Source organism: Artemia sp. Qi Xiang Cuo, chromosome 3 (assembly GCF_049724085.1).
Source record: "Artemia sp. Qi Xiang Cuo chromosome 3, ASM4972408v1, whole genome shotgun sequence".
Classification (NCBI taxonomy): Eukaryota; Metazoa; Arthropoda; class Branchiopoda; order Anostraca; family Artemiidae; genus Artemia; species Artemia sp. Qi Xiang Cuo.
The window spans coordinates 52950737-52964932 of NC_142796.1; the positions used below are offsets into that span (position 1 = coordinate 52950737).

The 14196-nt window shown below is 35.4% G+C and overlaps 1 protein-coding gene across 1 annotated transcript in view; it reads right to left on the minus strand.

The window, feature by feature from the left end:
- Nucleotides 1-6473: 6473 nt before the first annotated feature.
- The window catches only part of LOC148954268 (uncharacterized), a 309906-nt gene continuing 302183 nt past the window's right edge, over nt 6474-14196 (minus strand). The window contains exons 10-11 of the mRNA XM_089086137.1: nt 8523-8688; nt 6474-6643 (exon numbers count right to left, since the gene is read on the minus strand). Coding sequence (XP_088942263.1) covers nt 6537-6643; nt 8523-8688 — 273 coding nt within the window. The 3' untranslated portion in view covers nt 6474-6536. The remainder of the gene's footprint in view (nt 6644-8522; nt 8689-14196) is intronic.

A 14196-nucleotide genomic window follows, 5' to 3' on the forward strand; every position in this document is an offset into this window, starting at 1 on the left:
TGGCCCAAAGAGACGCACACAGCCAACAGAGAGACACAAAGCTAAAAACGACACAAACAGCCAAAAGAGGCACACACAGACCATAAAGATTCACACTGCCCACAGAGACACACAGCCTAAAGAAACACACACATCCCAAAGAGACACACACAGTCTAAAGAGACATACACACAGTCCGAAGAGACACACAAAGCCTAAAGAGACACGCACACACAGCCCAAAGAGACAAAAATGCCCATACAGACACATACATACCAAAAATATTCAAACACTCCCAAAGAGACACACATTGCCCAAAGAGACACACATGGCCTCTAAGAGACACAAACAGCCAAAAGAAACACACACAGACCAAAATGACTCAAACATCCCAAGAGACACATACAGCTCAAAGAGATGCACGCGGCCCAAAGAGATGCACACATCCAACAAAGACACACAAAGCCCAAAACGACACAAAAAGCCAAAAGAGACACACACACAGGCCAAAAAAGATTCAAACTGCCCAAAGAGACACACAGCCTAAAGAGACACACACACACAGGCTAAAGAGACACACACAGCCCGAAGAGACACACAAAGCCCAAAGAGACACACACACAGCCCAAAGAGACAAAAAACGCAAAAACAGACACATACAGACAAAAAGATTCAAAAGACCCAAAGAGACAGACATAGCCCAAAGTGACACACAAGACCCCTAAGAGACAAAAACAGCCAAAAGAAAGACACACAGACCAAAATGACTAAAACAGTCCAAAGAGACACACATAACCCAAAGAAACACAAACAGCCCAAAGAGACACAAGCCCAAAGAGACAAACACAGCCCAAAAAGACTCAAACAGCCCAAAGAGACACAAACAGATCAAAAAGACTCAAACAGTCCAACGAGACACACAGCCCAAAGAGACGCACAAAGCCCAAAGAAACACACACAGCCCAAAGAGACACAAACAGCTCAAAGAGACAAACACAGACCAAAAAGAGTCAAATAGCCCAAAGAGACACACAAACAGACCAAAAAGACTCAAACAGCTCAAAGAGACACACAGCCCAAAGAGACACACACAGCCTCAAGAGACACAAACAGCTCAAAGAGACACATACAGGCCCCTCATGCAAACAATTCTGAGTGTAGTCTACTATTCCTTAATTAGCAGCATCGTACATTTTGTTTAAATACTTATTTTTTTCATTTTCCAGATCCAAGATTTTTATTTAACACAAATGAATAGACAATAACAATTATTTATTTAACAGAAATCCTCGCTTTCAATTGAACGGAAAAAATATAAGAATTATTTATTTAACAGAAATCCTCGCTTTCAATTGAACGAACACCATGTAAAGAAAAAATGCATTTCCTATTTGTCGTTAGGCATTTTTCAAATTTATAACAAATTACCCGAGTTAACAACTCCTTCGGGCCTCCAAAATTGACTCCTCCCCTCCCTGTCCTCAGAAATGGGGGGGACGAAGGGGGAACGTTAGATCCTATTTTAAATTGACAATACTTATCAAACATCACTTGTGTATTATACAGATCATATATCTCATTACCCCTTTTTAAATGTTAATCAAATAATTCTGATTATAATGCCCGATTTTTTGTCTGCTTTTCAAAATGTTCTTATTTGGAAGTCTGCCAGTTAACACTAAGCTGTAAATCGGGTAACTCTCTCACAGTAACAATAGGCTTAGCAGTGATTAAATCTCATTGTCGGTGACAATTCAATCAGATCAGAGTTGTGCAAAATGGAATACCTTTTTGCAAATTGAGTTAGCTTCTATTTCATAGACAAAATATTTGAATTCCTTTTATTCAAATCACCTATCAAGTTATCAAAAAAATATATGAAGTAGAAATCTGGTCTGTAAGTTGTGTCAGAAAAACTTGTTTAAATTGACAATACTTAATCAAGTTACCGTATGTGGAGTAACCACATGCAAATACTGGTTTAGAAAAAACTGGAACAGTGACAACAAAAAAAATAATTGATATATAATCTGGTAAATTGCGTCAGAACAACTTGTCCTTCATAACACGTTATGCAAGGTCCAGAATAATGTTGAAATTGCTATACAGGCAAGCAAATAGCATTGAAATTGCTATATGACTAGGCAAATCCAGAAGGCCATGTGAGGGAGCTCTGAATCTCTTTGAAAAGGCGTATACAAGGCTCAGAATTCCATAGATGGTTACTACTGATGAGAGACTTTACCGAGGTGACAGGGTAGAAAGCACAGAAGAATATCATTTGACTAATATTTTAAATTTTCTGAGGACAAGGATCCATAAGAATCCTTGTATTCGTGGCAATAGAGATTGTTTTTTTGTTTAAACTCGTTAATAAAAAAATAGAGATTGTTTGAACTCATTAATAAAAAAATCTGTCCATCTCAATACTGATAAACGCCAAGGCAGTTTTATCAACCTTCGAAGGAAAATTCCCCTTAGTTGTTCAAAATGTTTGCTAAGGGCTTCTTCTCTAGAGCTAACTATGTGCTGTTTCTATGTTCTGGTCTATTCTGGGTTAGGATACAGCTGGGGGAGACAATACTTATATTCTTGCAGACTGTCTGTACCTGCTTTAGGACATAGTTTTCTCAGAATGATTGAATTTGTTAATGGAATAGGGTGAAAAAAAAAATGAGAACTGAAAAAATACAATTCTGGCAAATGTTTTCAAATTTTCTTAGAAAAGGAAGATGCAAGACCAATATATCACCAGCTAGGGCAGCTAAACTTCCAATACCAATTTGATCTAAGCATTAGAAAAACGAGTAAGAAAAACCAGCAAAAAACCAACAACAAACAAATAAACTAAAAGGCGCATTTTAGAATAAACCTTTAAACGAATAGAAATTATCACATATATATGTGGAGTGCATACATCATTTTTTGTAGACAAGTGCCGGGTGCTCCCGTATATAAGTCCTTGGACAGATTTAAGTAACAACAAAAACAAGTAAAACCTAAAAGAAGAAAAATTACCTTTTATTTAACAGGGAGCCTCCCCCTGACTGTTTATGCTAGATTTGTATTAGTGTTTTACTAAAATTATTTGCAGTGGAACAAAACATAACCAGTTGGTAACTGGCAATTTGTTACTTGCCGATTGCCCTTCCGAATATTTGGTTTGAAATGTTATAGTTTAAAGCAAATGTGCCTAAATAAGCCCCTAAATTCTTGAGGAAGTGTGAAAAACATTTGTTATCCCATCTCTATTGCATTTGTGTAGGAGAATTCGTTCCTGGAGTATCGTAGGTAGTGCAATAGCGCTGCCTAAGCAGAGAGCGAAGTGGGCACAACGTTTTTTTTGTCTGACTAAGGTAGAAGTAGGAATCGACTTCGAAAGGAGGTCATTCGATTGAAAATTGAAAGTTCTATTGCCTTTTTTAAGATTCAAAAATGATTAGAGGGCAACAAGCCACCCCCCACACCCATTATTTCCCCAAACATATCCAATCAAAATATTGAGATAGCCATTTTGCTCAACACAGCTGAAAGGCCAGTAATTATGTGTTTGGGGACTACAACCCAAAGCCTTCTCGGCAAGGGCTATAAGTCCGGCAATCCGTCCATTGTTTATATATGGTACAGGCTATTGAGAAAGGTGGGAATGTTTGACCTTTATCTTCCAAAATGACGAAGGGCATTCAGGAGCGCCTTTCAGAGAATGTTGTGGTGAGTGTTGAACTAAATAATGACATTTAATGTGCATACGGACTGTCAAACAGGCAAAGCTCAGGAATGACACAACCGAGTACATTAATTTGGAACTTTCAGGGAATGATATTACAGGCTAGTAGTAAGGCCATAATACATTTGAAAATATGCCCTCTCCTTTTCCATAGGATTCCGACAACATGACCCTGTTACGTTTCGACAAGCCTTAGCAAGATTTCATGCGCATGCCCTGGCATTATTCCGAGTGGCTGGCAAGATTCCCAGAGTTCGGGTGTTTTTTTATATGATTAATCGGAATGTGATTGGGATAGTACACAAGTAGTAAATAAATGGTGTTACTAGCCCATGTGTTCTAATATAGGGATCACTGTTAGCGACACGCCATCGACTTTTAAACGGTCAGATAGGGAAATTAACATGGAATTTCTGTAGTCAAATAGGAAAATTAACATGGGATTCCTACGGGAGCCCTCTGACATCACGACACACCCTCCCGCTTTAACTAGTGTGGGATTTTAAAGGGCCAGAAAGGGGAGTTCCTAATCCCTTGCACCCGTGCAATGTGGTCACCGGTCCTATTAAAGGGAAAACAGTTGGCAAGACTCTCACGACACACCCTTCTGGACTCCAATGACATCACATGACTTACCCCTCTCTTAAACGGTCAGATGTAATATTATTGACATAATTTTATGTAACCTTGAATGAGAAACCCATGGGGAATCCCTGTTTGTAACTTAGCGACAGCACACACCTTATGTGATGTCACGTAAAGATTGCACAACCATCACTGTCACGCATATTTTTTGACATTGTATTTTTTTTCGCGCGAAACGTTCAAAGCAGTTATAACTTAATGACGGCGCACAATTTATGCAAGGTTGCCTTTAGATTTGTGATAAACACTTCTTTTTCTACCAACGATTTATCTAGTCCATATTTTTGATTTTCAAAGGTATGGTAGGTATTGATGATATTATCCATGTCAAAATCCAAAACTCTATCATCCTCGCTATCATTTTCAATTTGTTTGGTTCGTTACATCTTTCCTTATCTTTCGTCCTTATGAAATGCATATCGCCGAATCTTTGTTGTTTTTTTTAGCAAAGGTATGGTAGGCATTGACGACCTTATCTATGTCAAAATCCCAAACCCAATCATCATCGCTATCATTTTCAAATTTGACTCGTTGCTCTTCATTTACGTTTTGATTCTCGCTGACTAGGTTGATTTTCATTGACTCACTGCTCTTCATTTTCATTTTTGACTCCTTCACTTGTTCGTTGTCGTATGTCTTATACATGCGTATGTCTTTGCTCTTTTCATTTTTAACATGCTCTAATTTTCGTTTTCGCTCATATTCTAGCCGCCTGTGTCTTTTCTCTTCATTTTCATTTTTGAGACGTTAGTTCAGGTATTGGTTCCAAACAATCATCATTTATAGTAACTGCAACTTCTAATTTTCTTTTGCTCACATATAAAATTAGTATATATATATATATATATATATATATATATATATATATATATATATATATATATATATATATATATATATATATATATATATATATATATATATATATATATATACCATTTTGTATATTGCCACCATTGTAAAATATAATGACAATATATAAAGTGGGCTATATATTTATCCTCAAGAGAGGGGGGTAAGTGAAGCACTACGCCTTTAGGATTACGATGAGTAAGTATTTATGATTGTTTTAGTATAGGTCTAAAATTTCTTAGAGTTTTCTTTTCCTGGTCTTAAGCATTACCCTTTCACTTTTCACTACTTCCTCCATATGCTCTACTATAAGTTTACCTCATCACTATAACTGTCCTCTATTTTATCTCCACCTCTCTAAGTTCAGTATAAAAAAAAAACATGTATAATATATGCGTGGCTGAGCTTCGCAAAGTACAGCATAGACCTTTATAAGATCCTTTATCTGACTTTAACTGGCTAAGTGCAATTGTTGGCAAACTTTACTTACCAATAGACACAAAAGTCAAAAATAAGGAGACTTCTTTTCCCTTTTTAAGGATCTTTAGGGTCTCTAAATATTTTCTGTTCAAAAATTAACAATAAAATTATAAAATACATTATCATTATCCTCCCATGGAAAAGAAGCTTGACTAACCAGCAACTAAAACTTAAGAACGTTAAGCATCGATCTAGGTTTCTTTAAATACATAGATTTCTAATATTATTCTCAATTAATTATTCTTCTCTAACAATTAATAGAGAAGGTAGGTTTGCTTCGTTTTGGATGCAAGAATGAGCTAATTTAAATCAGAAGCTATGAATTTAGCTCCGTAAGCTAAATAAATTTAGCTTACGTTATAATGGTAAGTGTAAAGAGCATTGGCAGATATTTCGGTAAATTTGTGATGTAAGGCAGGAATCAGATACAAAGAAAATATAAACAGTTCAATCCCTCATTCAATGACCGTTTAAAATATAACTATTATTTCAATCACAATTCTCTCCCCCCCTAGGAAACAAATAAAACAAAAACCCCCTCCCCCGTACTTGGTCCTTTCATATCTATTAATTAGCTAGTTTTTTCTATAAAAAATATATTAAGGATTGTTGATTTTGTGGGTCTATCATTATTTCTTACTTATGCAGGATTCTTGGTTAGCTTTTTGTTGATCACTATACAAAAGAAAGCTACCTTCCTAGCCATTATTAAATGAAAATGCAGTAATTTGCTGTATTTTGCACACCTCGTTTGGCCATACCACTTTAGAATAGGTCAAAAAAATTAATTGAAATACGATTTCTTTCTAAAAATGTAATTTCATATGAATACATATTTAATATAAAACAGCCGTTAGTTAGTAAGTTGCCTTCGCTGAACTTTTCCCATCTCGTTTCTTGGAATTTTGTCAACGAACTTTACGCCGCCTGCTAATTGTTCAAAATCGTTCTTCGACTTGCCTGGAAAATAAGAGAACACTTCAAAAATAATTAATTTCCTGTAAAAAAAAAAAAACTGACTCCATTTGTTAAAATCAAATTAAAATGAATTGAGTAGATTTATTTGAAGTCCATTTAAACTTTCATTTTAAATACATTTTATATTTCAACTTTAAATCATTTTCTTAAATTTGTTTGAAGCGACACCAAGGATAGTGAAAATGAAATATTATTGTATGAATTGGACTTATATAGGTATATATACCTTATAAAAAGTAGGGTTTTTGAGAACTCAGTTTTATTGTATATGCAGTTATGCCGTTTCTGTCTTCAAGAAGCAACAGATCGCTAATGTGTTAGTTCTTATGGACGAAAAGCGTTTCCAGTTTAACTCAATTTAAATAATTATTATTTGAAAAAAACTACGTTTTCTAAAGAGTTAAAGAGGCTGAGTCACAAGTTCGAACCTTGAAACGTACAGGGATTAGGAGGTGCAGTTGGGCGGCTACCACCCCCCAAACCTCCGCTTCCGTATATGAAAGGGGCTGTGCCCTCCTCAACACCTCGCTCTTTAAGCTAAAGTTTGACTTTCTCACAACTCTTTTTTTTAAACAATAAAAACTTTAGCGTAAAGAGCGAGGCGTTTTATAGCGTATATAGCGCAATAAAACGCCTATATAGCGCTATATAGCGCTTAGCGTATATATATATATATATATATATATATATATATATATATATATATATATATATATATATATATATATATATATATATTTCACAATATGTTTGATACTACTACACTTGGAAAAATTACGAATTCTTCCTTAAACTTTTCATCTATTAAGTTCGTTTTTGTGGCCAGAAATGTAAATATGTGCTAGTTAAAAAAAAAAAAAAAAAAAAAATATGCAGTTGACTTTGAGGTTGGACCAAGGTACTTGGTACGCGACATGCTTTACTTATGAATTCTCGTTATTACTTGGCTTCAAATTTCAGATAATGTGAACTTAACCTTGATGTCATGGCTTCATGTTAGGTTGGATACAATTACCCTGGGAAAAATAATAAAAGGCACAAAATTCTGCATGCATGCTAATCATGTAATCATGTTATTTATATTTTTGAAATGTGCTCATAAATATGATGTCACTCACATTATTTTTTTCAAAAATTAAGCCTTTAAACTAATTTTTTCAAACTTTTGACCTATCTAGAAATTCGTTTCAGGCCAGAAAATGCCAAGGTGCCAATTTTCTTTAAAAAAAAATATAGAACCGTTTTCGAGAGAAAGTAAACAGATACACTAACAATTATTGTTTGTTTAAAGAGAGTAGATATAAATGTAGATAACCAACAGAGGTAACCAGTGAAATCTTTGTTACTTGTCTATGATCAACTCCTGACTAGACCACTGGTAAACTAAGGTTCAATTTAAGGCTTGCTCGCTCCCATTCTTTCTTTCTCTCTCTCTCTCTCTCTCTCTCTCTCTCTCTCTCTCTCTCTCTCTTTTATTGACAATAAAACAAAATTATCATACATAAATGACCAAGCACTGATACTGCTCAGTTACAGGAATAACAGAAACTCAACCAGAGCATGAAGGTAGAACGATCAGAGTAGCTGTGATTGTCGAGAGTAAAACGTTTTAGGTTGACTGTAGTTTAACCATAGTCGATTTAGATATAAGGTCAGAATTTACTCTAATATATGATATGTTTGTGTAAACTAGATGTCTCTTTTTTTTAAGAAGTTACAACAGACACTTGGAGTGCCAAAGTGGGATGAGGTAAAGGAGTAGTGGCATATAAGATATTATGAAGTTTCTGGTAACTGTAGTTTGTGTTTTCATAGGAAGAAAAGGCGTGGCTTATGAATGAAAAATAAAACTTCAATTTACTTTTGACAAAATCGATCAGCTCCTGGGCAGTGGTGGCTGACCCTTCTTTTATTACTACAAATCCTCTGGGCAAGGCCCCATCCTCGTCGTCGGGAATGCCAGCAACAGCAGCGTCCTGCACATTTGGATGAGAAAGTAGAATGAATTCCAGCACAGACGGTATTACCTAAAACACAAAAAAAAACATCGATGAATGCAAAAATATTGATTGCAGCGTTAACATGTGTAAAAACCTTTGATATGAAAAAAAAGTTTGATCCTTGGCTGCCCACAGTCAAAACATATATCCGTTCCCTTGACAATTCTTATCCTAAATATTTCTGTTCCTGATCATAATTCCTGTTCTAGAACTGTAGCGGTTAGACAAAAAAAAAAAAAATGAAACCAAGGAAGTAAAACTGGCCAGTGGGTAAACATCAAAACAAATAAATAAATAAGAATTTTCATACTTTCATATCCAAACAAACCAAATAGAGAAATTTTCCTGTTACAGAGGACAATTAAAATTCTTCAAAAGTATAAATATAAGTGTAGAACAGCTATAGCATAAAAGTTCGTCCTTGAAAAATCAATTAAATAAAAAAACAAATTTTTTTTAACTGAAAAGTAAGGAGCGACGTTAAAACTTAAAACGAACAGAAATTATTCAGTATATGAAAGGGGCTGTCCCCTCCTCAACATCCCGCTCTTTAGGCTAAAGTTTTTTATTGTTTTAAAAAATAAAGTTGTGAGACGGAGTCAAACTAAGGCGTGAAGAGTGAGGCGTTGAGGTGGGGATAGTCCCTTCATATACAGAATAATTTCTGTTCGTTTTAAGTTTTAATGTCACTCCTTACTTTCAGTTCAAAAAAACTTTTTTTTTTTAATTTAATTTCTGAACGTTTTTGAATTAATTCAGCTTTAATTTTGGCTCAGCGTACATGAATAATTAAAATGAAATTTGCATATTAATTTTACTTTTTTTTTTGGCTAAATGGCATTCTCGAAATTTTGATCTGATGTAACTTACGAATTAACAAACGTAACGAACTTCAATATTCATAAATTTTTATTACGTGCATTAGTGAATTCACCTCCTAGTCAATACATCGCTCTTTACGCTGAAGTTCATATTTTGCTCCAATTCTTTAAGAATCACCCCTTAATGACAAAGGCCGTTAATTAGAAAAAATAGGTCTGATGAAAGTACAAAAAATGTTTAGCGTAAAGAGTTAGGTAATGATTACGGGGTAAACCCAATCATATACGTAATATTTTCTGTTGGTTTTAAGTTTTAATGTTACTCCTTACTTTCAGATGAAAAAGTTTGTTGTTTCTTTTATACAAAATTTCTGATCGTTATTTATAAATAATGCTGGGAAATTCGGAGCCCCCTTCATAGCAGTGTCCCTTCCCCCATGAAAACTTCCTCCATAGAAAGATTATCCCATGTTACAACCATCCCTTCACCACCCACTGCCAGAAAAAATCCCCACTAAATACTTCTGTATGCTTTTCACTAACCAATACTATATGTAAACATTGGGCAAATTTCATAACTTGCAGACCTTCCCCAAAGACTGTGGGGGATTAAGTCATCCTCAAAGACTCAAGATCTAAAAATTTTGATCGGGTGACTTTGGGGAAAAAATGAGCCTGGGAGGAGGCCTAGTTGCCCTCCATTCTTTAGTCAATTAAAAATTGCACTAGAACTTTTAATTGCCGTTTGAATGAGCCCTCCCGCGATTTTCTAGGACCATTGGGTCGATACGAACACACCTGGGAAAAAAAAAACAAATAAACACGCATCCGTGATCTTGTTCCTGAAAAAGAAAAAATACAAAATTCCACATTTTTGAAGATAGGAGCTTTAAACTTCTATAGTAGGGTTCTCTGATACGCTAAATCTGATGGTGTGATTTTCAATAAAGCTCTATGGATTTTAGGAGGTGTTTCCCCCTTTTATCGAAATTAAGGCAAATCTTCTCAGGCAAGTAACTGTTGATGGGTAAATCTGAACTTGATGAAACTTACATATTTGAAAGCAGCATAAAAATCTGATTCTTTTGACGCATCTATTGGTTTAAAAATTCCATTTTTAAGAGTTTCAGTTACTATTGAGCCGGGTCGCTCCTTACTTACAGTTCGTTACCACGAACTGTTTGATGAAGAACAGGCTGCAACTTTAAAAAGCCAAAAGAAAAACTAATTCATGTGGTGAATTCGAGTATAATGAAAACAAAAATTATATAAACAACTTATAAAACATGGACCAAAAACGGCCAAAATAGGCCAAAAAATGGAAGTGGAAAGAAAAACACGGAGAAGAGTAGACTTTTCAAAGTATTAATAAAAAAAAAACTTTTTCCACGATATAAGTTTTTCAACGAAAAGCAAAGAACCCTATTAAACAACAAAAATTAGCAAAAATAAAATCCAATAATCGTCCGAGCATAAAACCACCACAAATCATCATCGATAAATAAATGAAATTCAAAACGAGCAGAAATTAAAATTATTAACCAAGTCAAACTCAAAACGAGAAAAAATGTGCATAAGTATGGCGCAAAATCCCTATGCCTTCCCAAGATCGGAACAAAATTTGCACTTTACTGAAAAAAATATAAAGGTTTTTACTTTTATAACTTTAATAAATCAAATAATATTAACATTTTGATTACTAAACATCAGTATATGTATATTAAACTGACAATGCACATTGGTTTAAATTTTTTTTCAGTTAAGTACAAATTTTGTTCTGGCCTTGGGAAGTCATAGGGGTTTTGAGCCCAACTTATGCTTATTTTCTGCTCGTTATGAGCTGACTCGGTTATTTATTGTAATTTCTGTTCGTTTAGGGTTCCATTTATTTATTGATGCGGATTTGTGGTAGTTTCACGCTTGGTAGATTTTTTTATTTGATTTTTGCTCATTTTTTGTTTAATGGAGTTCCGTACTTTTCTTTGAGAAACTTATTTTGTGGAAAAAGTTTTTTTTTAATTAATTTCTGTTCGTTTTATATTGACATAGTCTTTTCAGGGAAAAAGAAAATAGTACTTTAAATCTTTTCATTTTTAATACTTTATAGTTTGGCCTGCTATTTGCATGCTGGAGAAACATTTTCAGCAATTTTTAATAACATACACCCTTTTAAAAATCTGGACACAAATAGTAGTGTTTAATTTAGTTTCATACCTCCTCTAAGTGACCTGAAATGGAAAACTTGATACCATTCGCAAAAAATCTGTTTACTTTCTTTGGTAGCTTGGATACACTTACGCTATTTTGATTTGGTTAAATTTTAAGAGCAGAAGTAGCCCTGAAAGTCTAAACATAATACTATCCGTCGTTCTTTGGATACTGCTGAGATGCCTTATTGGGAATTAGCATAAACACGTGCATTTTGATTTAATCTTAAGGCAACATTTAGTTTTTAAACATAGTTGGCAAATGGGTGGGTGGGCGTGGGAGGGGGAGTAGTTGCCCTCAAATCACTTTCGGCTATTAAAAAGTGCATCAGCCCTTTCTATTTTCAATTGAATGAACCCTATTCGAAGTTCACACGACACCTAACTCTAAACGATGTGCCTTGGTCTAAACAACAACAACAACAAAATTAATACATTATACCCACATCGATCTTAACTATAAAAATGTCAAGCCTTCTAATCACTTTTGACTATTAAGAAGGGCGCTAGGCCTTTCGATTTTCAATCGAATGAGCCCTTTCTGAAACGACAACACTTTCTATAAGCACCTTATATGCCCCCATGGCATAAATTACAGCCCTTACCCTAAGGGCTGTTAGGGTGGTTGTCATTCTTTAAGACGGAATTTCCAGAACTTTCAACTAAGTTAAACAAAATCGTTATCTCAAAATTTTGATTGGATGTGTTTGGGGAAATGGTGGGCATGAGAGGGGCAGTAGTCGCTCTCCAATCACTTTCAACTATTAAAATGGCACTAGCCCTTTCAATTTCCAATCCTTTTGAAGTTTCTACGACAAAACTTTCAATCAAAATCTTATATGCACCCAAGGCATAACTTAAAACCCTTGCCCTGAGGACTGCGGGGAGTGTCATTCTCAAAGATCTAATTTACAGAACTTCCTAATACGTTGAAGAAAATGGCTATCTGAAAATTTTGATTAGATGGGTTTGGAGGAATGGTGGGCATGAGAGTCGGGTTAGTTACCCTCTAGTCACTTTCGATTATTACAAAGGGCACTAGCCCTCTCAATTTCCAATGGAATGAGCCTCTTCTGAAGTTTTACGACAACTCAGTCCATAAAACCTTATATGCTCCCAGGGGATAGCTAACAACCTTAGCCCTAGGGACTCTGGGGGGTTAGTCATCCTTAATTACATAATTTCCAGAACTTTCAACTACGTTGAACAAAAAGGTTGTCTCTTAACTTTGATTGAATGTTTTTGGGGAAATGTTAAGCGTGAGAGGGGGGTTAATTACTCTCCACTCACTTTTGACTATGAAAAAGGGCAATTTCAATTTCCAATCAAATGAGCCCTTTTTGAAATTTCTATAACAACTTTCTATATAATATTTATATGCCCCCAGGGCTTGACTTACAACCCTTGCACTCGCTGAGGGGATTATCATCCTAAAAGGCATAATTTCAAGAACTTTCAACTACGTTGAACAAAATGGCTATCTAAAAGTTTTGATTGGATGTGTTAGGGGAAAAGGTGGGCAAGAGAGGGGGGTCAATCACTCTCCACTCACTGTTGACTATTAAAAAGGGCAATTTCAATTTCCAAACAAATGAGCCCTTTTTGAAATATTTATAACAACTTTCTATATAAACCTTGTATGCGCCCAGGGCATAACTTACAACCCCTGCACTGAGGGTTCTGAGGGGGTTATCATCCTAAGAGACCTAATTTCCAGAACTTTCGACTAAGCTGAACAAAATGGATAACTCAAAATTTTGATTGGGTGTGTTTGGGGAAATGGTGGGCGTCAGAGGGAGGTTAGCTGCCCTTCAATTAATTTCGACGATTAAAAGGCCCCTAGCCCTTTCAATTTTCAATTGTATGATCCCTATTTGATGTTTTTACAACATCGCTTTCTATAAAAACCTTACATGCTCCCAGGGCATAACTTACAACCCTTGCCCTGAGGACTTTGAGGGGGTTGTCATCCTCAAAGACCTAATTTAAAAAACTTAAAACTACGTTGAATAAAATGGGTATCTTAAAATATTGATTAGATGTGTTTGGGGAAAAGGTGAGCGTGAGAGGGGGGTTTGTTACCCTCCAATCACTTTCGACTATTAAAAAGGGCACTAGGCCTTTGAATTTCCAATCGAATGAGCCTTTTTGAAGTTTCTACGACAACGCCTTGTATAAAAACCTTATATGCCCCCAGGGCATAAGTTACAAAGCTTGCCCTGAGGGTTATGGGGGAGTGTCCTCCTCTAAAACATAAGTTTTATCTGGAAATCAACTACGCTGAACAAATTGGCCATCTCAAATTTTTAATGGGATGTGTTTCGGGAAATGGTTGGTGTGGAAGGAGTGTTAGTTGCCTTCCAATCACTGTCGACTATTAAAAAGGGCACAAGCCACCCCAATTTCCAATTGAATGAGCCCTTTTCGAAGTTTCTACGACAATTTATCGGACACGAAGTGCCCTGCTCTAAAGGAACAAAAAATAATAAATAATACATTGTGCCAAC